General features: G+C 38.9%; 1 protein-coding gene and 2 long non-coding RNA genes across 5 annotated transcripts in view; 1 reads left to right on the plus strand and 2 right to left on the minus strand.

Moving 5' to 3' along the window:
• LOC136012238 (uncharacterized) lies at positions 1 to 14,303 on the minus strand. Its single transcript, XR_010611633.1, has 5 exons — positions 14,207 to 14,303; positions 7,746 to 7,880; positions 4,631 to 4,707; positions 1,189 to 1,356; positions 1 to 75 (listed from the first exon to the last, which is right to left on the minus strand). It is a non-coding gene; the product is annotated as an uncharacterized LOC136012238 (long non-coding RNA).
• The window catches only part of NTNG1 (netrin G1), a 160,481-nt gene that overhangs the window by 85,931 nt on the left and 47,155 nt on the right, over positions 1 to 27,395 (plus strand). For all 3 annotated transcript variants that reach the window (XM_065675228.1, XM_065675226.1, XM_065675227.1), the window contains exons 4-5: positions 12,166 to 12,338; positions 22,916 to 22,942. In XM_065675228.1, coding sequence (XP_065531300.1) covers positions 12,166 to 12,338; positions 22,916 to 22,942 — 200 coding nt within the window. The remainder of the gene's footprint in view (positions 1 to 12,165; positions 12,339 to 22,915; positions 22,943 to 27,395) is intronic.
• Positions 14,299 to 25,788, minus strand: LOC136012236 (uncharacterized). Its single transcript, XR_010611631.1, has 4 exons — positions 25,524 to 25,788; positions 25,330 to 25,407; positions 24,729 to 24,868; positions 14,299 to 14,367 (listed from the first exon to the last, which is right to left on the minus strand). It is a non-coding gene; the product is annotated as an uncharacterized LOC136012236 (long non-coding RNA).

The raw sequence follows: 27,395 nt of genomic DNA on the forward strand, positions 1-27,395 counted from the left end.
AAAAATGCATAATAGCTGGACTTCATATCCTCCACTAGCTCTGTTTCCACCACATGCTTGTTCAAGATCTTGGGCCTGCCATTCAAAATGATAAAAATATTACCTGACATTATCTAAAAATACAGCCACCAAGCCTAGGATAATATGAATGAAAGCTGGAAACAAATTAGGCAACATTTCAGACAGTGTGAACTAACATAAATTCATTGATTCTACTAGAGCCAGATGGATTTACATCAGCTAAGAACCTGGCAAACTGTGTTCACGGGTGAAATTATTTGCGGAAAATGCTGCTGGCAAACTCCAGCAGATTTTATAGCCACTCTCTTTGTCGACACATTCCCATGAAAACTAATATCTGAACAAAAAGCAAAAATGTGAATATTTGGGAAGAGGGTGGAAGTTAGTTCTCTACAGCAGCTAACAGCAGCTATATTTTCAGACATTTATTTCAGTTTAAACACTTACAGAATGTGAAATGAAAATCAGAAAATGCATTTGGCCATTCCACTTGGCTAGGTGTATCTAAGTATTTAATATTAAGGGTAGGCATTTTTTTATGTGGCGAACTGAAACAACTCAGAATTAGCTGCTCTGCTCTACTAGGCATAAGCATCACTATATTATTTTTGGACATAGGAGACTGAAGTAAGTCTGAGTATTTTCATATCTGTTGGTCTGTAACATTTTTATCTAGCCAAGAAATCAGAACGGTTTCAAATGCTGAAATACTGAAGTGTTTTTAAAAGGTTTAATAGGCTTCTGTATCCGCCTTTCTAAGTTTGAGTTCTAAGCGTTGCTGATCAAGCCTGTAAACATGTTCAGTTTGTTTGGAAGAATGTCATCTAGTAAACCACTGCATTTCAGAAACACAGTTTATTTGGCAGGGTAAGGTAGGTTGTGGCCCTCTCTCTGAAAGGGGTAGGGAAAAAGGAGCAGCGAAGCCAAAAGGACCTGCCCCCCTAACATTTGGCTTCAAAAGGAAAAGAGTAGGCATCAATCAGACAGTGTACTAATCAAAGACAAGATATTAGTTGATCAGCATGATCATGCAGTTCTTGTTCATATTGCCCAGTGTTTATCTTGACAGTAGTCCCCATTTAAATAATCAGAATATATAGGGAAGTTTACTAGCATGTGAACAAAATAAATCTTACAAAGGTGTTAAAATTTAAATTTAGCACTTACGTACTTATATTGTTGGGCTGGCTTAGTGCAAACAGTGGGCAATGCCCTGCATGCTTTCTGTGAGTCCTGGGGATTTCTTGCTCCTATGGGAAGCGGAATTGTGCTGACCTTTTGGACTTCATTTTCTTTTTAAATTTCAAGCTCTCCAAACTGCTTGGAAGTAGGCCACTGAAAAATCAAAGCAAACATGCTCTCTGTGCCTGGATTTTGCTGTTCCCCACTAGCTATATTATATTCAGCAGAGGGAGAATGAGAAGCTATTTCCCCCAATTTTCCATACTGCCTGTGGGAATCTAATTCAATTTCCTCACAAATTTAGCAGCAAAAACTAAACAGTAAAGTATAAAGTTGAAGAGGCTTCTGTAAATCTCTGGATTCTAAGGTACTAAGGTACAGCAGGATTACTGAGTGCAGGTTAAACTTCTTTTCTAGCCACAAAGCTACTTACAGATTTAAGAGGCTTAAAAACCTGATCCAACATTAGTCCTCGCTTTGCAAATGAAAGAATAATGTATCTACCTATACAAAGTTATATTTATTATTATCCTTTATTATTGATGTAGCCTCATTCCACAAAGGAATCTTTCTTTTTGTTTTTTTTTTTTATGGGAGATTATGATGTACTAGATAAATTCAGGGAAAGGGACAGGGAAAAAGACTGGTGACCAAATGTATTTCCAGAAATAAACAGATGAAAGAGAGGACTCATATTTCATTATTCTCACTACAATGGCTATTTTACCAGCAGACCACAGGGGTATTATTCATAACTTCCAGAAAAAGATGTAGTACCTTTTTTGGACTTGGGTCCAGGAGCAACGTGGACCTGACATGTTCATATGGATCAAAAAATACTGAATAAAAACCAGAACTGATGTTCCTACTTCATGTGAGCTGCAATATTTGTTCAGCAGACCTGCTTGCAGCCAGCAATCCATGTCATTTTGTGATTGCTGACTGTCCTTAGTTTTTCCAACCCTTTTAGCTCAGAACTTCTTCAGATAGGTAGTCCCTGCAGTGAGCACTGGTAGCCTGGATTGCAGTAATTATCTCATTACCTCTTTTATGTGTGTGTTATCATTGTCTGTTCCACCCTCAAAGAAATAAATTGGCTGGCAATCATTTTATTTCTTCACAACAGTGTCCTTTATATTTGTTTTCATCCCCACAATATCTCCTTCAATAGTAAAGCTGTGTAGACATCTATGAAGTTTTGCAAGTTGAGATAAGGACCAGCATACTTTGTGTTTTTTACATATCATGGAAAAGTCCTATGATATAATTAATAGTAATATTCATCAGACGTGGTGTTTGTGAGACTGTGAGCTTCTCTGAAAAGATGTTCCTTTTGTTAGAGAGATTTAAAAGAAAAACAGACTTATCTAAGTATTTTCATTATGAAATCCCTGATGTGGGGCAATTCTAGGGCAACTTCCCTGCTCAGCTGTGAACCTGGGCTTGGAACAGAGGAATTTGAGTCTAAAGTCGTCCCATATAGGTGGAGAACACAGGAGCTAGTGCATCCTGCCACACAAGGGGCACATACGGTACGTCAGTCAGAGGGAGAGAAAGAGGTAAAGAGAGAGGAGTGAGCATGAGCGAGAGTGGCAGTCATGAGGGGAGATCATGAGGAGAGGGAGGGGTGGCCATAAGGAAGGTTATGAGGGAAGACGAGGGGTGGCCAGGAAGGGAGATCATGGGAGAGATGGCCATGAGGTGTGAACCGCGGTCGTGAGGGGAGACAGTGAGAGGGGAGGAGGGATGGCCATGAGGGAAGATCATATGGGGAGGAGGGTCAGCCATGAGGGAAAATCGTGAGGGGAAAAAAAGGAAGAGCTATTATGAAAGGTCTTGAGGGGAAGGTAGGGGCGACCATGAGGGAAGATCATGAAAGGAAGAAAGGGGTGACCATGAAGGGAAGGAAGAGGCAACCATGAGGGGAGATCATGAGGGGAGAGAAAGAGCAGTCATGAGGGGAGATCTTGAGGGTAGAGGAGGAGCAGCCATGAAGGAAGATCATGAGGGGAGAAGAGGGGCAGCCATAAGAAGAGATCTTGAGGGAAAAAGAAAGGATGGCAATGAGGGAGGATGAGGAGCAACCATAAGGGGAGATCATAAGCGGAGAGGAAGGTAGGCCATGAGGGGAGATAATGAAGAGGAAGAAGTGGCAGCCATAAAGGGAGATCTTGAGGGAAAAAGAAGGGGCGGACATGAGGAGAGATGAGGAGCAGCCATGAGGGGAGATTGTGAGGGGAAAGGAGGAGCAGCTATGAGGAGAGATCATGAGGGAGAGGAGGGGCAGCCATGAGGGGAGATCTTGAGGGGAAAGTAGTGACCATGAGGGGAGATCATGAGGGGAGAGAAGTGGAGGCCATGAGGGGAGATCATGAGGTGAAAGGAGGGGTGACCATGAGGGAAGACTGTGAGGGGAGAGATGGGGTGGCCATAAGGGGAGATCATAAGGTGAGAGGAGTGGCGGCCATGAGGGGAGATTGTGAGGGAAAAAGAAGGGGAGGCCATGAGGAGAGATGAGAAGCAGCCATGAGGGGAGATCATAAGGGGAGAGGAGGGGAGGCCATAAGGGGAGACCATGGTGGGAAAGAAGGGGCAGCCATAAGGGGAAATCTTGAGGGAAAAAGAAGGGGCGGTCATGAGGGGAGATTGTGAGGGGAGAGGAGGGCCATCCATGACACAAGATCATGAAGGGAGAGTAAGGGTGGCCATGAGTGGAGATCATGAGGGATGAGGGGCCATCATGAGGGGAGATTGTGTGGGAAAGGAGGGGCAGCCATGAGTGGAGAATGTGAGGGAGAGGAGGGGCAGCCATGGGATGTGAGGTGTAGCCATAAGGGGAGATCATGAGGGGAAAGGAGGAGGCCATGATGGGAGATTGTGTGGGGAGAGGAAGGGTGGCCATGAGTGAAGAATGTGAGGGGAGAGGAGAGGCAGCCATGAGGGGAGACTGTGAGGAAAGAGAAGGGGCAGCCATGAGAGGAGATCATGAGGGGAGATGGAGGGCGGCCCTGAAGGAATATCGTGAGGAAAAAGAAGGGGCGGTCATGAGAGGAGATTATGAGGGGAGAGCAAGGGCAGCCATGGGATGTGAGGTTTGGCCATGAGGAGAGATCCTGAGGGAAAATCATATGAGAAAAGCAGGGGCAGCCATGAGGTGTGAGGAGCAGCAATGGAGGGTTCGGCTATACAGTGTGGACCACTATGGGGGGCAGATGAGAGCTGGCTGCAAGTGGAGATCATGAGGGGCAGCCATAAGGGGACATCTTGAGTAGGGATCAGTTTGCCCTTAGTGACATGGTTTAGTGGTGGCCTTGGCAGTCCTGGAGAAATGCTTGGACTTGATCTTAAAGGTCTTTTCCAACAGAGTTGATTCTGTGGTTCTGTGCTTACTTTGTATAATCATTGGTGCAAGAGTTTTGTCACTTACCAGTACAGTTTCTCCAGTTATGATGAATTTGTCTCATAAAGTGTCAAAGAAAAATAACAAAAAAATCCTCATAAAACCTGAAAAAAAAAATTATTTTTTCAGATGCAAAGCTGGTTTTAGCCCAAAGATTTTGTGGTATGTTTTAAACCTGCTTATGTTTTAATTTTCACTTTCTCAACCTATATCTCTTCAGCCTTCATGGCTAAGGTATCACAATGTGTTTGCAATATGGAATTATTGTCTTTGTCTACATTATATTAGAAAACTAAATCCCACTGGTGAAGCTGCTTCAAGTTCATTAGTAAACTTGCGAAGCATAATGTAATGACAGCCTCAACATATTTGATGTCATGCTAAACACAGCCAAGTCCTTTAGGACAAGTGTAACAAGGTGCTGGAAGCAGTTGCTAGCACTGGGGAGCTGACTAAGGCTCCTAACATTGCTAATAGAATTTTAAAATGCCTAATTAAAAGCGTGTGGGAGTGATATTTTAAGTTGTGTGGGCAGTAATGTGAAGGGCAAACATGCCAACTCCTCTGCAAGTTCAGGCTTTACTTACCTGACAGCAAAGAGCTGACTTGTGGCATGTAAAAGTGAAAAGTCTGTGCAGAGGGCTTACAAGTTGTTTTTAAGTTGATTTTGTAAACTTTGGTGATGACCTAGAATGATCCAAAGATGTATCTAAGTGAGGAACATATGGCTAGTTGTTAAATATGCATCAAAGAGCTTCTCTTGTCTTTCTTTCTCATGAATGATCTCTCCAACATAAATGAACCCCCCAAGTGACACCAAGTCTGTTGGTTGGCACTCACATGTAAGAGCATCAGCACACTATTAGCAATTACCTTAGTGATATTTACAGCATTTTAATGTCACTTGTCTGTATGTAAATAGAGTCTGTGAGGAATGCAGCACGCCTGGGGCTCCTGCTCCCACTACAACAGCACTGCTCGTTCAACACACCAGAGTGCTTCCTGCGCCTTATGTAACTGCCAAAAATATCATTTCAATTGCTTTATGACAAAATAATGAGTCTGTCAAAGATGAGTGGTCAGAAAAACAAATTTATTCTCCCACACAATTAGAGTTTATAGTGTTGGACAGCAATATCAATCTCCAGTGGTTCAAAATTAAATTTCCACGTTAGAGGGAAATGTGTTCTTGCATGTGCTATAACCAGCCTGCGTAGCAAAGAGTCCTCACAAGTTGAACTGGAAAGGTGGATATCAGCTGAGCTGTGGAAACATCGGGATGGAAGTTTCCAAATGCAGACAAGTATTGTGTGTACATGGTGTTTGCTTCCATGAGCTTGACACTGACAGAGCCACTCCCACAACAATCAACACAGGAAAGTCTGGAGAAACTGTCAGTGGATAAACCAGGCAGACAACTGTTCCTTTCAGGTAGAAAGCTGTTTCAAGGCCTGCATCTCCCTATAGGTAACCTAATTGCTCGGGGAGTTGTTGATATTTATAATCGTGGTCTTCAGGCATTCATTGTAAGGATGTATGAAGCATTAGACCCCAGCAATGCCATTTATGGTCAGTGTACACTGTATCTCAGAACTGCACCTTACCCTTAACATTTGCTTTATCCTTTTTTTTGCCCTTAAGCTCTTTGACAGTGCAGTGCAAAAGCTGCAGCATACATTTGCCATACCTTAACCTGTACTCTCTATACTGGTGTACTTATTACAGCTTCCTCAATTGTCCCTTGATGTGCCAAACAGCTGCTATGAACCCACTGCTACCCAGTAATTGCTGGCCATGCGTACAGAATTTTACCTTGTAAAACACTTTGACTTTTTTCTTTGGATTTCAAGAAACCATACAGGCATGAAGTATTATCATATGGAACTCAGTACACAGGCTATGGAAGCAGTTTTTTAGGTTTTCAGAACTTCTCCATTATTACACATGCAGCCAAAGTGACCATGTTCTCCTAATGGGAGGATCTACAAAGACTATATGACACTTTTTGTTTAATGTGCTTTTTATGTAAATCTAATTAAGGCTTTTGTTACTCTCTCAGATTTAAAGCAGGAACAGCTAGGAATAGCCCTTCCAAGCAAGTGTCTAAAGAAATTACAAACTTCACCTAGGATTTTCAGTAATAATTTATCATTATAAAAAGGACATGGAACTGTTGGAACAAGTCCAGAGGAGGGGCATGAGGATGATCAGGGGACTGGAGCACCTCCCATATGAAGATAGACTGAGAAAGTTGGGGCTGTTCAGCCTGGAGAAGTGAAGGCTGTGTGGACACATCATAGCAGCCTTCCAGTATCTGAAGAGGGCCTATAGGGATGCTGGGGAGGGACTGTTCGTCAGGGACTGTAGTGACAGGACAAGGGGTAACAGGTTAAAACCTAAACAGGGGAAGTTTAGATTGGATATAAGGAAGAAGTTCTTTACTGTAAGGGTGGTGAGGCACTGGAATGGGTTGCCCAAGGAAGTTGTGAATGCTCCATCCCTGGCAGTGTTCAAGGCCAGGTTGGACAAAGCCTTGGGTGAGATGGTTTAGTGTGAGGTGTCCCTGCCCATGGCAGAGGGGCTGGAACCTGATGATCTTAAGGTCCTTTCCAACCCTAACTATTCTATGATTATATGATTATATATTCACATAAATTAACAAAATATTACCCCTGGAGCAGAGAAGAAAGGTAATTTTCCTTAGAAAAAGAGGTGAGACAGATGAAGGACTCTGAACTTGGGCAGTCTTCCGTAGGAAGCTGATGTCCACATCCTAACAGTGATATGACAAGAGCCAAAGTCAACTACCAGGTCACAGAATCACAGAATCCCAAGGGTTGGAAAGGACCTCAAAAGATCATCTAGTCCAACCCCCCTGCAAGAGCAGCTCAGCTGATTCTCAGCTACCTGAGATGCCTATGGTCCAGTCTGTGCTGCTTTGGTTTTGCACTGCTCACAAGCCAGAATATCTCATCACAAGAGTGGTTCTCTCATGGCCTGTCTGGATGGTACTATTAGGTAAATAGTCTTGCATAGCAGACTGCAACCTTAAATATTTCAATTTTCCTTACTGCTTATCATGCAAAAAGAAGTACCTTTTATCGTACTGTAGTCATCTCTCAGCCCCACTATGCGCATTTACCTCTTTTATTCATCCAGAGTCTATCCCTTGAGCACAACAGGCATTTCTCTTCTTTGCAGAAGTCTCTGAGATTGTCCATACATGCACTCTGATGAGGTCCCTGGGACAGATTGCCCAATTCCAAGTGCAGCCTCCCTAGAAAACCAGACGTACACAAAATATCATTTCCCTGTTCCAGTAAAAATGCCTCTCCACACACACCATGGAATGTGGTTATCAGCTTGGTTTTCCCCAGACACAGTACCCTCCAACTTATGTTCAATTTGCTTTCCACAGATGCTTTTTCTTTAAGTTTTAGCACTGTCTGTATGAGTGTCTGCACACTCAATTCAGTATTCAGCTATGTTCTTCATTTGCTGTGAAGTCATGATTAATCTCTCCAAGATCTGTGAAGTGACCTCAGCAAAAAATTGGTGCGAGATGAGAATCAGAACCTCTGGTTCACTCCTCTGAATGTCTTTTTCTTCTTATGCTTCTGCTCTTTTGCTCCCTATGCATAGTTACTAACACCAGCAACAACTCAAATTTAATCTCTTCAAATTTAATTAATCCATAAATTATTTTTCATACTTATGTAACACTAATGATCATAAACCAAACCCAACTTTTATATTGCGGATACACTAAGACAGCAGAGGTAATGTTTTTGCCACGCGTTATCTGACCTTTTGTGTTTGTTTGTTGGGGTATGTTTAACATTTCCTTTCGTGCTCACTTGAACTAGCTCTCTGTCCTGGATTCAGCAGTAGCAGTCATTTTTCTCCTTAGTAGCTGGTGCAGTGCTGTGTTTTTGACTTTCAGCCTGGGAACAGTGCTGATAACACCAATGTTTTTAGCTGTTGCTCAGTAATGTTTACTCTGACCAAGGGCTTTCTGAGTCTCATGCTCTGCCAGGGAAGAGGGGAAGCCAGAAGGAAGCAGAGACAGGACACCTGGCCCAAACTAGCCAAAAGGGTATTCCATACCACAGCACGTCATGCTCAGTATATAAACTGGGGAGAGTTACCTGGAAGGGCTAGATCACTGCTCGGGTTGGGCTGAGTGTCTGTCGGTGGGTAGTGAGCAGTTGTATTCTCTTCCCTTGTTATTTCCCTTATCATTACGATTATTGGTGGTAGCAGTAGTGGGTTTGTGTTATACCTTAGTTACTGAACTGTTCTTATCTTAACCCGTGGGAGCTACATTCTTTCAATTTTCCTCCCCATCCCTCTGGGAGTGGGGGAAGGAAGAAGGGGAGTGAGTGAGTGGCTGTGTGGTTCTGAATTACCAGCTGGGCTTAAACCATGACACTCTCATTAACTACATTTGAAATTCTTAATATAAATGTATTTTTTTACCTTGATCTTTAGCTAATCTTCTAGAACACCAGTGACCACATTTTTCCCTATTTTCTTCTCTTGGGAAATTGCACACAGCAAAATTTAATTATTCTCATGGGGTTTTAGGATTATTCAGCATTGTCAGTTCTTTTTTTGCTTGGATGTTAATGTTAGGTTTTGACTATCCTCTACTTACAAAGGTGTTAGATGAGTCCTTTATATCTGATTATAAGATCTGATCAGTCTTTTTTTTTTTTTTTTTTTTTTTTTGCAGTGATCAGATTTGTTGTTTTCTCCCATTTAATTTAAGTCATACTCCAAGAAGGCTACACTTCTCTCCCCATTGCTGGGGGGGTTTGTTGGTGGTTTGGGGGAGGAGGTTGTTTACTTTTGGGGGGGGGCATATTTGGAGGGAGTTTGCTCTTGTTTCTCTTAAAATAGTATTATTTGGAATTTTATGGCATTGTGTAGCATTTTGGAGATTTGCAAAAAGGCACTGATTGAATGAATCTGTGATTATTCTACTGGTTTAGAGCAGAAAGGGCCGTTTAACAACTCCTCCATTTAGCAAGCTAGGTGGCCAAGATGTCCCTAAGTTATCTGTTTTGTGTGTGTTTGTTCTGAATGCCTGTATGAGGGCTGATTGTTTCAAATCTTTAAATAGCATTTTAAAATTTCACAGAAGGTAACCAACTACTTACACAAGAAAATGCATTTTGCTGGTTTTGTGAAAACTTGCCCGTATTTGGTACAAACAGCCCTGCCATGTGAACCACAGAATAGCTACTGTGGCATGAAGCCACAGCTCTGGGCTAAGAAGCCCTTCCTCTGCAGCAATCTTGGGCTAAGAAATTAAAAATCTGGGCACCAGAACATCACTAGATGTATTCCATGCTCTCTTGCCTGGGAAATAAGGAGAAGGAGGAGGCAGCCTATGAAGAGATGAATCACAGTGGAATTAGGGAATGGGGGAAATGAAATCAATATGCATGAGTTTTGTGGGAATTGTTTGTGCATGCACATATGCATCCATACATAGAAATACATGCATATGTTTTGTATATATATGAAGAGGGATGGGACAGGACTGGGTGGAAGCAGAGGAAGATATATAAGGCCAGAGTCTGCCCAAGACTTTTAACCGTGCAAGCAAAATTGAGGAAAGGTCAGTCTATCTCTTCAGGAGCATATGGCAAGTACAGCATCTAAGAAGTGCAAACGGACTTAGCACAAGGTTTTCTGACACAATCTTTTTCTGACACAGTTCTCTGTTTTCAGGTGCTTATTAACAGAGCTGTGCACAGTTACAGCAATTAGCAGATATACCCTACACTTATTTTTCTCACCTCTGTTCACATTCTAGCCTGCAGCTCCTTTCAGAGCAGTAGGAACTACGGCTTTTCCTCAGAACACTTGCTGCCTCTGACACTGATGAGTCCCTCCAACAAAACACAAATCTCCCCCTGAAAGAAATTTTGTCTGTTCCTGTCTCATTTATTCTAGTGATTCCATGCTGTCCACAGTCCTTCCAGCTTTTTTGTGTTCTGATTCTCTATCTACTTTTTTGGTCTTGTCATTATTATCTCTCCTGTTTGGGAGTCTTCCATTTTCATCTTCTTGTGGACAGTAAAATCACATATCACTCTTTTTTTAACAGCAGTGCAATTCACCAAACTCTTCAATCTGTATATGAATAAGCACATCTCATCTACTAATACCCAAACAGGCATCTTTCATTCTGCAGTAGCTAATCTTTGAAAATTTACTTTACAATTGATGTAGTGTTTAAGCATTAATATTTTGGAAACGATCACACTTTTTGTCTAGCATATTGAATACATTTTGGTAATTTCCATTTAAAAGGATCTGAACCTCTTTTTTCTTTAGAATGAGCATTGCTCAAATAACAGCATTTTCATCTGTCTCATTTCTAGCATTGAGGAGAATGCTCCACCATCTACTCTATTACAGATTCTTGTGGATTTTCTCCAGCAGCCACTTATGACAACTGCAAGCTTGTTTTACCCTGGGGATATATATATGTATGTGGCCAGTTGCTTCAGGTCATTTTCCTGCCAAATGGAAGTCAGTTTGACAGCTGTTAATTTCCACTTGGCTATTCCATGTGTTGTTTTGCTTTAATTATTGGTCACTATATGGAACAGGTGACAAATGCCTACATGAGAACCCTTTACATCACTAAATGTACAATCATTAGGAAAACAGACAGGGCTGTTGAATATATTAGTTTTCTCCCCAGCCCCAAAGAAAAACAGATTTTAGCTGGGTTTGTTATCTATTGGAAAGGGATGGAAAGAGGTGACAACACCTTAGTGTTCAAGAAACCAGCATCCCATAATGTAAGTGACCTCGTTTCATGGAAAAAGTGGAATTTAAGGAACACAAAATTGTTCTAAGACCAGATGCAGAATCTGTTTAGCTAATGATCTTGTTGCAAGGTTCTATTAAGTGTTCTTTACTAAGTAAAGCTAAATGTGCCTACTAAAATGTTTCCTCTGTCCTACAGCTCCTACAACTATATCAAATTAAAGTAGAGAAAAAAAATTGCTTTCTGAGCAAGAAAGTACTTGCTGAACAAGAATGGCAGAACACCATGATAGTGAGCTTCCCTTCTACTGAAGTGTGGCATTGCAGAGAATGTTTAATTGAAGTCTGTTTTCTCAGACTCCAGGGGCCTAACTTGGATCTTAATTTGGGCCAGATTCTCTAAGGACATGAGCTGAAGTCTTGTTTTGTTCCTCAGAATAGTAACTCTTGAATTTTTGCAAGATTATAGTCCTATCTGTAGTGAAAATTATGAATAATTCAGTTGATCTCAGTGGAGCTGTGTTAGTGAAAATAAGAAAAGATTCAGCATCTTGGAGTCTTGGTGAAATTACTGCTTTTAGATCTGTGAGAGCTGAAGATATTATAACATGCTATTTGAGTAATGTCTTGTAAACCATGCTAAAACAATAATACAGACACAACACACAGAAATAGAATAGTTCCAATGGCTTACTAAGACTTAACCTAATCGTAAACTCACATCTAAATAATATTAATTTTTATTTTATTTTATTTTTGCCTTTTAAAAATAGGTGTAAGTGCAACCTTCATGCTACTGGCTGTAAAGAAGAAAACAAAAGACTACTTTGCGAATGTGAGCATAACACAACTGGCCCAGACTGTGGAAAATGCAAGAAGAATTACCAGGGCCGACCATGGAGTCCTGGTTCTTATCTGCCTATACCTAAGGGCACTGCTAATATCTGTAAGTAGTTCTATAAAACAAGGTTATTTCATCATTAGAATTCTCCCCCATATTATGACTCTGAAGGAAGATTAATACCGGCAAAAGTTTGTCATGTCTTTATGACTCAGTGCATATAACTGGACAAGGTGTCAAATTGTGTTGTGTCTACATATTGTCTGCAAATTATGTTAATTGTCATAGTATACATATCTGTGCTCTCACATAGTTGTAAATAACTTGCATAAGAACTGCATATTTGTATCCATAGACAAATCCTGTGACACTGCACAGAAAGGGCTAACGAATGGAAGAATTAGGCCCTTCACATAAAAATCACATACAGAGGAAAGAAATCCGTGGGAATATCTGCAGTACTGCTCCAGCCACAGTGCCCACCTCCATTCATACATCCTTCCTAACTCAAGTGTCAAAACAACCTCAGCTCAACATGTGAGATGAGGCCCTTGCTCATTTTTTTTGACTGTTTAAGGAAGTTAAGTATTCTCAGACCAAATTTTTTCAGCTAAAAGCTAAAGATCTAGCGGCTGGTAAAAGAATTTTTTTCCTGAAGTTGACTTGCAGTCCAGATTCACATGCATTCTTTTAAATCACTCTGTTGAAGGGGGAAGGTGAGGTCAAAACTGGAAGTTTTGTATCTGCTTGTTTCCACCTAATAACCATTCTACAGCCCATGGGCACACTACTTCAGCACACATATCATCCAAAGGAAGTTATTGACAGATGCATTTCCTGGTCCTGGACAGGACTGGGTCGAAAAGAACATGTTGCTGAAAGAGAGGGCACAAAGACAAGTACAAGCACCAGTTCTTCCTTTCATGCATGTATGAAATACACAATAATTTAGAATGTTTCTGAATAACAGACTTAAATTCCTTTGAAGAAAGGATTGAAGATGAGAATAAATCACCAAACCTTTTGACAGAAGTTACTAGCTTAAGAATAGTCCACAGTTTTGTCCTGATTAAAAGCAAAACATTCATTTTAAAATATTAGTATATAACAATTTACTGCAAAGTTATTTGGGAGAAACAGAGATATGTACTGCAATTGAATGAAAAGTTTAATACCCGGAGCAATGTGCAATGCTCAGAATGTTATCTAAGACTTCAAAGCAGCCCCTGTGAAGAATCAAAACTCAGAAATTAATATCATAGGAAGCAGGACCTTATCAAGTTAAATGTGAGAGTAGTAGACCAAGTAACAAACCATGAAGTGTGGGAGCATGAAATTATGATAAAAATTTTACTGAGCAGAAAAGAAATTAACTTCCAAAAAGCAGGGGAAAAACAGTTTGTAAGAGTATTCACTTTCTCACGTTATAAAAAGTGATTGTGTATCACAGAATTAATACCTTAAAGCTATGTTCAGAAAAAGTGGCAAGATTTACCAAGTTGGTTTTATTCATATATTTTATATATACATATACACACATACATACATATGTATGCACACATATATATTTCTTTGTTATATATATCCACATATATATGTGTGTGTGTATGTGTGTATATATATATACATATAAAATTATATAAAATTCAGTTGCTACCCCAGCAATCATCTAAACTAGTGACAAGATACATCTGAACATCAGGGATCTGTCTAAATGCAGCTTGCTTTGTCAGTTACATCATTTCCAATCAGTTGAACACACACCAGACGGAACTGTGGAATTAGCACCCACCAAAAGGATGCCTGAAGCTTGTTAAAACAAATTTCAACATTACTGAATTCCATCAGATATACAACTCCATCAATAATCAAAACTTTTTGCAACTAATAGGCAGTCTTCCCTAGGTTTTACTATTATTATGATACCATCACAAAAATGTAACCGTGTTTGAGCTGATAAATACTCCACTCACCCTCAAATCCTGACTTCAGCAGCGATCAGCAGCAGGAATTCATGGCAAACAGGAAGAAGTATAAAGGTTTTCTTCTTTGCCATCCCAGTTGCCAGCAATAAACTGTCTTTCTGAGATGGATCCTCCATCTTAGTCACACACATCTTGGTAGTGTTTGCTAGCTGCCGAGCAGAGACCCAACTGTCGTAAGCTTGAAGTCAGTGACATCTTATCGCAATACATTTCACATTTTAAAGACACAGTGAGTGAAAGGTATTTCCTTTTGTTTGCTTTAAATGTTTTTATATCATTAAGCCTGTATCTCCTTAGATAGGAAGAAACAGAGTAATGTATCCCTATTTATGTCCGTTATACTGTTTATGATTATACAGAGTTACAATGCCCACTCTTCTAGCCTATTTTCTAAATGATGACTCCTAATCTATTTAATCTTAGCATATATGAAACCATGCCACATCTCTGGTCATCTGTGATGGTTCTGTAATGTCATTTTTTAATTTGGTGAGGCTAAAACTACACAATATTCTAGACATAAGAACAACATGATTTTTTTTACAATTCAATACAATTGAATTCTTTACAATATATAAAAATGTCCGCTTTCTATTTTGTTATTACAGTGATCAGCCCTTGAATCCTTTTTAAATATGGTGCCACAATTACAACACTTCTTCTGGCACTGGGGCTGACATAAATGATAGGTTATATGTTACAATAGTTAGTTCGGAAATGTCATATTTTAGTTCCTTTAAAACACTTCCTGGGTGAGCATCACCTATGGCAATTCTTATAGTTTGATATTATTTACATCTACTAAAACACCATCAGATTATGATAAACGTTGAGAAACGCCCTCAGATTGTGAGAATCTCTCTGGCATTCTTTGTTGTGAACGTCAGTGAAAACAATTAATTTAGTATTCCGTACTTTAATAACTTAATTGCCCCTCTACCCAGTCATCTCTCTGCGAGGCCTCCTGTGTTTTGAGTGGCTATTTTAACAAAAAGGTTTTATTAACTTTTAAGTCTGTAGCAAGTTGATTCTCAAAAGACTGTGGTTTATATTTAACTTGACAGATTTTATGTTTTTTTTTTTAATCCCTATCTTTCTTCACTGAGATGACTTAACACTTTCCAAATTTCTGGTGTTTTGGATTGGGTGTTGTTTTTTTATGACTGGTTTTATTTTTTTCTTTTTTTTTTTGTTTAATTGGTTTTGGTTGGTTGGTTGGTTGGTGTTTTGTTATTGTTGGTCATAAGATAGTTAATTTTTATAATTAAAAGAAAAATATGGGTTATATGTTATGATTCTCACTCTTTCGTACACTTTAATCTGCCTCCATGCTGTTGCCATTATATCTTTTTAACTATTCTTTTAATTTTTCTTTTAACTCATTTTTATCTGCTTATTCTCTGAAAGTTAAATATTACTACAGTGGATTTTTCATCCTGTTCCTTCTGAACAACTATGTTGACTTTCAGCTCAGAAGTGGTTCTGTAATAACTAGTTCTTGAATCAGGTCCTACGTTCTAGTCAGAACTAAATTAGGTTCTCTTCTTGTGGGTTGTCTGATTACTTGCTACCAGCAGCAATCATTTTTGGTATATAAAAGCTTCATTTCTTTTGTCATTTCCTGATCTAATGCTGCATATGCTGGAGAATATGAATTTTTGCATTATTCTATAAACTCTGCACATCCAATGTAATTTCACTTACCCTGTTGTGTTTATGTCACCATCTCTATCGTGCGGTCAGCGATGGAGCATTAGATTCTCCCTAGTCAGGAGTGAATTCTGTAAATAGCTGCTGGAACTTGATAAAATTGGCTTCTCTGTTTTGACCCTAAATTTCCCTTGGTATATTACTTAAATTCCCTGGGGATGCTTTGTATAATATAGTGTCCCTTTGATACTCTTCTTTCATCCAATTTTCAGAGTCTGTCTTTCCCACCTAAGACCAAAATATTTACATTTTAAAGAGATTTGAAGTTTGTTTTTTGGGGTTTTTTTATATGAGTGTGCTTAAATAAGATACAGCTAAAGACAGTTGCATGAATGAAACACTCAGGTTTTATGGAGGTTTGGTTGGTTTTGTTTTGTTTGGGATTTTTTTGTTGGTGGGTTTGGGTTTTGGGGTTGGGGGTTGGTTGCTTGATTGTTTTTTTCCCCCACACAAAATAAAAAGATCCTTTTATTAGGAAATCCTCTGAATTTAGAAATTTGCTCAGATTCAACAAAAAGCCTGATGTCTATTTCCAAATCTTTCCCAACTAGAATTTATGTTGTTTCCACTGTTCTGCTTCTACCTTTTTTTTTTTTTTTTTTTTTTTTTTTTTTGTGGCCAGTAAGACTTAGTACACCATTTCAAGCTACAAATCATGAAATACCATTCTAGATTATATCTCAAGTGCAGCCTAAACCTTGGTATCAGACTGGTTTTTGTATCCATCTCATTTTAAGTCAACATGAGTTTTTCAGGAAAACACAAAACATTTTTGCTTTGCTTTGCTTGTGAAAGACACCTAGTATTCTGTTGTTTACTGGCACTAATAATATTTCCACATTTGTCTTCTGCATAGCATTTATTTTATATTTCCACTCTATCTTATTGACTATTCTGTGATTACATTTATTCCCTTGTGCTGCCACATTCTATAGATAGTTTTTTTCTGCAATATGTTTTGACACTCAAAGTGAACTTATTGAATTTCTCTATACTTGGTATTACAAGACAGCTTCTCTCCTCAGCAGTCATATGTGTCTGACAGCACTAGCCCTTTTCTTCCTCCTGTTGTTTAGATCATCTTTGGCACTTATGTTCTTTGCTCCATCAGACAGAGTTGTCTAAGACTGTGCTGGGCTGCCATCCATCAAAGCCTGCTAGTTTTTTGTTAGCCCCTCCACAACCAATAACCTGTACTAGAACTGCTTGACACTCAGTGAAAACCTCCTCCTAGCTGTTACATGGCTTTTCTAATTCATAGTTCAATGCAACACAAAGGATTGAGCAGGACATAGGGAACACTGGTAGTTCTTTTCAGTCAACAGTTAGGCAGATAGTCCCAATCAGTTCACTGAATTTCTCCTGCAGGGGGTCATATCCCCCTGCACATCTACCCCCCACATCTGATAGTATAGTCTTTGTCTCAGCCACACAGCCTTAATCTTCCCTGGATGGGAAAAGACTTACAAGGCATCACTGCAACATACCTGCCACATAAACAGCTTCTGACAAAAAAAGTATGGCACTTCAAGTATTGTGCTGATTGCCATCATCCGTGTTTGTAGTTTTACACATGAATATTTGCTAACAAAAAGCCATCTTGAAGGACCAGTGTAAATTAAATTGGCAAAGAGGTTGTGGGATGGACAGGCTTTCTGTTCAGAAATCCAATAGTAGTAAGGATCCCTCTAACTGAAAAGATCACACATCCTGCTGTCCCATCATAGCAGACTCAAAGTATACAGTGTCCCATTTTCCCAGTGCCCTGTTCTCCCTAAAAACTGGAAGGAGTTTTGCAGTACCTGCTTCAGGACTGAGGCAGAGGAGGTGATCCCACATGATCTCAATTTGAAGGAATGGGACACCTATGCTTAAAATGTAAAATTTTGATTCTTGATGATTTTTGAACTTTCATAGAGAAAAAAGAAAGATACGAATGCGGTTACAAAACAGCAAAGCTTATTATTGTTCCTATTTTATATTGCACGTTAATTTGGGGCTCATGAAGCTTATAGAGGATGTAAAGCCACAGGGAGATGTTACACAAAAGCTATGTCAGGCAAGAATACTTGATGGTGAGGGCAAAACTGTAATGTCAAGAGACTCAGGAAGGCAGAAGTGTCAGAGACACCTGCAAATGATAAAATAACTTCCCTCCAACTTGATATCCTGTGTAGTGGCCACCAAAACATTGCAAATACATATCTAAAAGCCAACATGCTACAAATAATGTGCCATTTGGGGATTTTTTTTCAACAGAATTTGAAAAATCTTTCTGCAGCATTCTACCTGCTTGTGTGACCCCTGCTGAGATGGTTGTTTGGGCTGGATATGGTGTCATCTGTTGCTGGGAAATTAATTGCTGCCATCCATCATTGGTTTCAAACAACTCTACTTTTGCTGTATACAGTGAAGAGAAGCAATTAAAGAGGGTTCTAGGACTTAAGCAGCAGTGTGGGAAGGCAAAATGTCTGTTCTAGGATACTCAAAGTTCAAAAAATGGTCTAGTTTGGGATTTTTGAAGTTTTTAATATCTAATATTCTATCAATAAATTAGGATTACTCAAAAAAAATACTTCAATCTTAGTGGCAGTTTCCTCAACAAAGAGTATTCAATACTGGTTTGGAGTCTCTAAAACAACATAAAAAGTTATCTATATTTTTAAAGCTGTTACCCAATAAATCAGTAACTAAATATTTTCTCCCGTTAATTTGTGGCAATATTGGATGGGAAAGCAGAAGGGGAAGATAACGGACTTTATCTAAGCAGGTCTTTCTCTAAAAATTGAAAACTTTTCAATCTTTATAGAGCAAGCAACTGCTAAATTAACAGGAGTTCCAGGGCTGTTGCAATGAAATACAAGTGAAATTTCCTAAGAGCTGTGTCTGGTACTTTGACTGAATACAAGTTAGGCAATACATGAAAGTTTACTCCTATGATCATAACAATCACTCCCTTTGAGGGACTGCAAGATGCTAGGTTCCTCCATCTTCTCAGGGCTTTAAATGACTAGAGAATTCAAAACTTCGGGAATTGCTGCTGAGGATCTGATACTGCAATCATGCCTCAGTGGAGGAGTTGCAAAGGGATAAAAGATTTACTGCAGGGAGTGCTGTCATGCTGCAGCACAGCCATTCCAGCAAAAGATCAGAGGTGACATTAACAGCCCTGCTCTGACTCTTTGCCTTGGAAAGCTCTACATTTTGTTCCTGATTAAGAGTTAGAATGTGTGGTGTAGAGTGCAATTATAAGGATGTCTCTTTTGTCAGAAAAGATCTCACACAGCTCTGATCAGCAATTAATACGAATCCAAACTTGCACTGCATAATTTATCATCATATCCTGCCATGTCTTCATAGGAAGAGATACCTAATTCTCAGTCTCTGTGCTGCATTCACCTCATCTGGATAATTCAACTGAGCTCTTGGTGACACTCCTTCCCTGAATGTGAGTGAGCTGCGAGCTGGGTGGGTGTAGTGTTCTGATAGCAGCAGGAGCCTGTCCCCAGATCCCTGTTGTACGATGGGTGCACATTCAGCTTGTGATGGAGAAGAGATAGAAAAGTCTGTTGGAAATATGGTACCCAAGACCAAGCTGGCAGAATAATTCTTTCATCCCGCGTGTAGTCCCTCCTCAGGAAGAGATGTAGCCTGGCTGCATTAAATGCACTTCTGACAGGAAGCACACACAAGCACAGAGGTTGCTGGTAAGAGGGACCACAGCTGCCCTCGAAGTGAGACTGGAAGTGGCAGTGTTGTCCTTGTCACAAAAAGCTAAATGCTTTTTCTTTGTGTTACAGATTTAACACTGACATAAGCGACAGAAGAAATAAAAAACTTGCTTTCTTTGCTAGCATCTGATTTCCTTTTTAATCCATTCTCAATAGTCAGCTACATGGTAGCTAATAGCTAAAAGCTAAAACAACCCCTTTCTGGTAAAAGGGGAAATGAGAAAATTACAAGGCAGATGCAGAAGATCATATGAAATGAAAACACCAGATTTTTTTTCTCTCAAGTAACGCATGTATATTTAGATGCACTTACAGTGAACATGTAATATACCAAAGCACCACCCTCAGGTCAAGTAAAAAATAATAAATAGTATTAGAGACTTTCTTCTGCAATGTTTGCCATTTTGGGGGCAGTAGCTACCCCTGAACTTTCTTTGCACGCTTCACTTGCCATTTTCTTACTGTAAAACTATTACCATTAATAACCATCCCAGTGATTTCAACTGGAAGATAATTTAGACTGAACATTGCTTTGGTTTAACAACTGAATAGACATAAATGCAATCACTTGGGTTTATTTACTCTTTATGTCTAGAGGAATAGAGTTGTGCATAAAGGGAGGTAATGGGCCTGATTCTTCATCTCTCTCTGTAACCTGCTCACATAATTTCACTGCTGCAAAATACTCACAGATTTCAATACCAGGTTTACTGGAAACAATCCATATTACATATAACGTACCAGTTTCCATCCAAAATGCTGGCAGTGGTGGGATGACTCCCAGCAGCCTGTTGGTGTCCACAGTGGCTGTGCCACAGGAGGCTGTGTGGTCAGACGCTACGTGCCTCCACACTAACAGAATCACACCTCCTGTGCCTCCTTACCTAAGGACTTGCACCAAATACAGCCCAGCTGAATTCAAGAGTTAGCCTCAATATGTAGCTCCAGATCACACAAAACCACTCGTACTAAGAATAATTTTCCATCATATGTGCAGTTTTCACACAGTATTAATGGATCCTGCTTCGTGGCCCTACATAACCAGCTCTTTTCCAGACAAACTCCTAAGTGCCGTTCTCATTGACTTCAGCAGAAAGGAAATAAAATAGTGCACCATCAAGGCCAATCATCATACACAGGGATACCTGGAATTGCAGAAATCAAGCTGGTTACAGAATATCAGACCAACCCAGAAACTGTGCAGAAATAGCAAAAGAGCTTTTTGTACAGAACCTGAAGACAACTTTACAAGGTTAATACAGAGCCCTTCAGGCTAACAGGCATCTTGTTTTCATTATTCTCTGCCCAGGAACTGTTTATCACTATGAATTCATTGAAAATTTTGAAATACAGTAAAATGAGGAGAGCAGACTTGCAGGAAAACCTCTCCCTTTGCTACAATCTGCTCAGGAGAGAAAGGGGAGGATATTTGTATGTGTGTGTAGGAGAGTTTTGTAGTGGGGGAGTATACCCAGAGCAAATACAAATAGCATTTCACAGTGGAAGCATGAGTGCGAGAACACAGTATCTGTATTTTATCTAATATTTGTGCTGGTTCCATCAGTGTATAAAGGAAAATGAATCCTGCTAATTTAAAACTTCTACAATGACTTGCAAAAATGTAAACAAGCTGCTATTGAAACTTCAGGGAAAAATATTTGAAAATTTATTGCCTTTTTGACATTTAAGACAAACAGATAGAATTCTCTTACATCATCCCAACTGAAAATAAAAAACACTTTCAGAATTGTAATAGCATTGTTCTATTATAAGGATATCCTTATTTAGCTTTTAATACCTCATGATTCTAATTTTTTTTAAAATACATGTTAATCTCAGCAGAAGTAGAAATAATGAAAATTGAGAGCAACATCTGAGTGCAGGGCTTAGTTAGCAGCAAGTGCTTTCTCCAGTGCGGTGCCCAGTGATCTGCCCAACCACAGGTTCCACAGAATATGAAACCAGAGAGCTGCAGTTCTGACGTGTGCCCCAGGACTGATACGGTGAAGCACAAATGATCCATTTATTGTAGTCATTCTGCAGATGCAATTACTTTGACATTGTCTTGGCCATACCACAAGTCACAAATGTTCCTAACTTGACTTTACAATCTTGCTTACAGTGAATATCATTTATCCACAAGGCATTCCTTCACTCCAGTTTTCTTAATTGCAGAATGAGGTCCATGCCATCTCTGAGTAAGACAGAACTTCAAGATAGATGTTGAAAGAAGTACAGCAGATGTTTAATGGAGAAACAGATTTCTGCAGTAAAATGCACACCATCAAAAGTCAATAAAACTTACAGAAGACAGACTGTATTTAACTGAGAGAATGCAAATACCCAGGATTTAAATACTGATCTGCAATTTGTAACTGTAACCCAAGAGACTAGTAATAGTGCCATTAGCAACGCCATTTAATCTACAGAAAATGGCTTTTTCAGGAGAGATTTCAGTTCCATTTTTTTGTGCTACACACCTTTCAGGGCAGACCTGACAACAAGCTACATGTTGGGACTGCATCATGCAACATGAGATCCCACATTGCTAATCCAGCAGAGGGGTTTTACTCCTCAGCACCCCCACCTTTTCTGGTAAATCTCACCTGTCTCTGGAACAGTTTCCTTGCATTAATTCAGCTTAGGAAATGAAATGGAGAGAATAAATAAATACAAAGTTTTTAAAAATCAATGAATGGCTTAGCCAATATGACCAACCTAACACGTTAGATTGTTTTGTTCAATCACATTACTTTTCCACAGCTTAATTTAGATAACTGTCAGGTAAAAAGTGGAACAAACAGCTATATACAGTTAATGCAACAGAAGGTGTCAACTGATTTAAGCAGCAGGTCAAAGCAGTTAGCAGTGCATCTATCCCTTGGTTAAATTCTTCTCCTAGATCTGCGTAATACATGCATGACTGATATTTTTATCTAGGGCATTAAACCTAATGGCTGGTTAGTTGAAATATAAAACTGTTCTGAACAAATTCATGAAGTTCAGGGAGCTGGTGTAGGTCCCAGAAATATCCATCTGTCAATGCATTTTAGTGGTCTCTGCAGCCTCATACTGAAAAATCTAAAGACCGCATTGATAAAGAGCTGGATACATATTAGCAGTTAGTTGGGTTTAACTATGTATTGATATAACATTCTGAAAATGAGGAGAAAATTGGGTTTAGAATCTTAGATGCAATAGCTTAGCCAACTGCAGTAAATAGCTAACTATACTTTTTTGTTTTCTTTCTCTACAGGTATACCCAGTATTTCCAGTATTGGTAGTAAGTAATAAAACCAGTCTTGTTTTGCATTGTCATTCAGCTTCTTGGATCTAATTTCCCAACATCCCTTTCTGTTGTAGATAATGTTTCTCTGAAAATGGGCTCTATGGTGCAGGTGCTATGTATTGGCCTTCCTTTGTTGCATTGACATGTAACTGTATTACATGGTCAGAGAGACCATCACTCCAGATAACACATCTGCCTTCAACCACAAATTTTCTGATCAGTTCTAATCAGCAGATGAAAACCAAGTGCTATAAAACTAAGAGTTATGCAGAAAATTAAAACAGCATTCCACAGAAAATATTTGTTGAGCAACTTCTCGGGGTGGGGGGGGGTGGGGGAGGAAAAAAAAGTGTTTTCTAATAACAGAGAGGTACAAGACTGTTAATTTTCACGCATGTATGTGTAAATTCAAAGAGAATATGGAAAGAGTTTTCATTTTTATGAAGTGGCTTACCAAATACAGTGTATCTGCTGGAATCTTTGCACTAATGCGAGCAGCCTTTAAACTGGGCTTTACTCCACAAAATAAACAGAATTGCATTCCTTCACCAAAATCTGCTCTCTTATATGCAATTAAAGCACCAAAATATGATACTTAAGCTACAACAAAACCATAACACTGTTACCTAAAGAACTACTATATCAGTGAAAGAGATGATTAAGTAAATAAAACACTTGAAAGGACTAAGTGCACAGTAACTCAGCTGCGAGTCTCAGATGGGTTCCATAACAGAAAAGTGCACACAGTCATACCACGTTAGTTAATTACAAATAAAGCAGGGAGGTAGAAATGGATCCTGCTGCTGCTAGCTGAAAGAATATTCCCTGCAGCCTCAGCTTTGCAGAGTCTTTAGACACAACTGGTGTGATATGGGAATATCACAATGATAAAAATATCACAGTAGTAAGATGCAGTTTGCCACACCTGATACTAAACTGAAAAGCTTCTGTTAATTTGGATCAAATTGTCTCACTTCTTATGATGCAGGGTCAGGTCTGTGAATTTATAAATCAGCTCAGTTTACTTGAGTTCATGAATGATGCTGATTTGTTAAGCTCTAGACAGCAACCTCAATGGCACCAAAACTAGCCTTCTTACAAATGAGAGCAGTGTTAACAGCTGAATGCCATGGCATCTGTTTTGCAGCTTTAAATAGCGAAAGAGCATCAATGACAATAATGTGCAAATGAAAGCCTTCCATCTTAATAATGTGATTTTCCTGCTGTAGTGTTGCCTTTGGTATTTGCATGACTACAAATGCATTGTGATATGCTATTTTCAAAACCTTGTGTTTATAAATTATTATTATTATTAATGAGAATAATAAAAGAAACTAAATGAGAGAGAACACATTTATGTCACTGTTCTCAGGAATATTCCTGCCATTAATAACAGAAATTGGATGAATGGGAAAATAGGTCTTTGGAGTTTTATTGTGCTATAGTTTCTTAGTACTGTGTTGCATGAACTATATGGTTGTGTTTTCACTTCACGCTCCATACAGCCTTTGTCACCACATCTACCATTTCTGAGCATCAGCAGATGTTGGCCTTTGAAAACTTAATAGGGAAACTCAAATACATTTTAAACAACGGTGACCTGAAAGGATGAATTGTTGACCTCTTCGTATTTTACACTGGGGTGATTAGTACCGTTTGTCTATTACAAATTGAGAAAAAGTCTATTTAACATTCCATAGGAAATGTATGCTTTCTTTTTAATCTACTGTAAATGTCTTGGAATAATATGTGGTAGAATTCAACAGATTTCTTTGCCTACCTGGAAAGGATGAAGTATGAGCATCTCTTCCTGATGAGCACAAGTAAATAGTGATATTCTGCTTGGTACTCTCATGGTTTTTTTCTAAAATAGCTCAGGGGGGAAATAGCTGTACATGCTCAATGTTCTGAACATCTTTCCTATAAGACAGAAATAGCAAAATTAATGTAAAGCAAGGATAGAACCCATAAATTTATACTGGTTTCTAAGAGAATTTAAAAGAAGTACAATTAAAACATAAAAACAAACAAGATTAATTGCTTGTGGCTGCTTTAATGGATCTGCATGATTTCTTCTTTTGTCTACGCTAGTACAGTGTTTGTGTTCATATCAGTAGAATTTTTCCCCATATGGGGACAGGGAGCTACTCTCAGAAAATACAGTTTGGGTTTTATTTTGCCTGCCAGCAAACACTAATGGGAGGAGGGGGTATTGTCTTTTGTGTGCTCCAAGCTCTTCCTAGTATATAATGAGGATGGGGTTGTGGCATGGGGGTATGAAGGCAACACTGCCAGCATATGAAGATTCCTCTGCAAGCGACATTTATTCAACATTTTTAAAACTGCAGTGAAAGCAAGAAAGAAAAATAAAATAGATTTACCTGTGTGCACATATATATGTATCATTCTCCATTCTTTTTCGAGATTCCTGTCTCAAAGGATCTTGTATTAAAGCAGCTCTTCATTAAAATTTGAACAGAAAGAAACAGTGGTCATTAAGTAAACATCCTTTCTGATCATCTACTAGAAAAAAGAAAAAAAGTAATCAGAGCTTTCCCATTAAGGTCATTTGTACCTGCTGTTGTCTATCAGTTGAAAAATAGATTTTCTGATCATTTCCAGCATTCTTGATCCCAGTCCTGGCCCTTTCAACATTTTTCAGCCATGTCTGGAAAAATACTGGTAAAAGTGTTAACAATTAATGAGTCCCAAAACCATGTCATAAATTTAATCAATGCTTACATACAGTATGTAAATATCCTGAAAACTACATTATTTTACTTGCTAAAATAATGATTGTGTGATTTTACATAGATCAGTGCATCAAGATGTCCATTATTGTGACCAGATACCAAAGTTACTAACCTGTACATGTATGCCTTCAAAAAGTTGCCTCTTCTAAACTATAACTTCTGTCTTTTTCTCTGTAAAGCACAACTCCACTAATTATGCTAAACAGTTTGTTATAAAGGGTATAATTAGATACAGGAGAGGATAGACATGATGTGCAAATAACTCTGTGTGGGTGATTATCACCTTAAAGCCTGCTGGTGGCAGATGAGTCAGAGTTTAGAGACAGACCCTGCACCCAAGTGCAAGATGCAATCATGATCATCAAATTATATATTCTGCTTTGTTCTGTATGGTTTTGTTCTTCTTTATAGCCAATTTCAAATTAAGAGAACCTTTTTTTTTATGATAAGTGCAAAATACAAAAGTAAAATAAAAAGAAAATACTGAATGGGCACTCTATTGTTTTCTTAATCTTGAGAGATCTAGTAAGTATTTTTCTGGAATTAAAATAATGTCAGGATGAGTGTAGCTTTATTTGTTTTATGTACTTGTTATGAAATTTTAATGTGGTAAATATCTTAAAAGATTGTGAGAGCAAATGCTAGTGGATTTTTTTTTTTCCCTCTTTTTTGGATCTAATTTTGCTCCCTTGCAGTAACTGAGAAGTTGTCTCATTAAATTTACAGTCATGGGATCAAAGCCATTACAGTGCCAAGCTCTGGACTAGAGTTTATACAAAATATTCACATATGCCAGCAGGATATAAACATGCATAACTAGGCTGTATGTTATTTTTCTATTATTGTCTGAGGTCAAGTTTTACAAAGAGAGCTGTGCTGTTGAGAGACCATTAAGATGTTTAACTCCTTAAAACATTTAAATATTGTCTTCCGACTATACATATTATTTTGGACATAATAGCAAAATGTTCTCATTTTAATGCAATTTTATCCAAATCTGACTTTTTAGTAAATAATACTGTTAATCAGGCTCATAATCTACGGTGATCACCTTATCTAAGTCACTGATTATAATACTAACAAGTAACAGTATTTATTTCCCCTCTTTTATTTAAATACTTTGAAGCACTAGGAATTTTTCACTTTAACAATTAGATTTTCCATTATATTAAAACATTATTGGGCTAGAAGAAACTACTGGTAGCCTATGTGGTATAATGCACACACTTGAAAGCTAGATCTGAAAGAAATTTATCACTCCAAATAAAAGACATTATGAGTAGTTTATTTACCAGGTAGGAGTCACAACAAATCCAGTTTTCTTCTGTATGACTAGAATTTCATCCTTGAAGTTCAGCAAGCAGAGTGCCTGTGCCGACCCCCAGCCCCGAACAGAAACTGTCTCTTTGCCAAGTGATTTCTAGTACAGGGTCAAAAACTACCAGCACTGTTCCAGGGAGCACTGGCAGGTTCTTGTGGTGGCATTTGGGGGAGCCTTTGTTTCACTTTTTGTTTTGCCAGATCCACCAATTTGAACAGATAAGAAGAGCCATTCTCACCATTCTAGTAGACACAGTCACTGGAAGTTGAGTATTGTTTCTCATTCTTCATCCTAGTTTACTTTCACCATCTTGGTTTAGTTAAAAACAGTGTATCGATCAAGTAGTCTTTTCAACACTTTTATGATTTGCTGT

The sequence above is a fragment of the Lathamus discolor genome, chromosome 3 (genome assembly GCF_037157495.1).
Source record: "Lathamus discolor isolate bLatDis1 chromosome 3, bLatDis1.hap1, whole genome shotgun sequence".
NCBI classification, from domain to species: domain Eukaryota; kingdom Metazoa; phylum Chordata; class Aves; order Psittaciformes; family Psittacidae; genus Lathamus; species Lathamus discolor.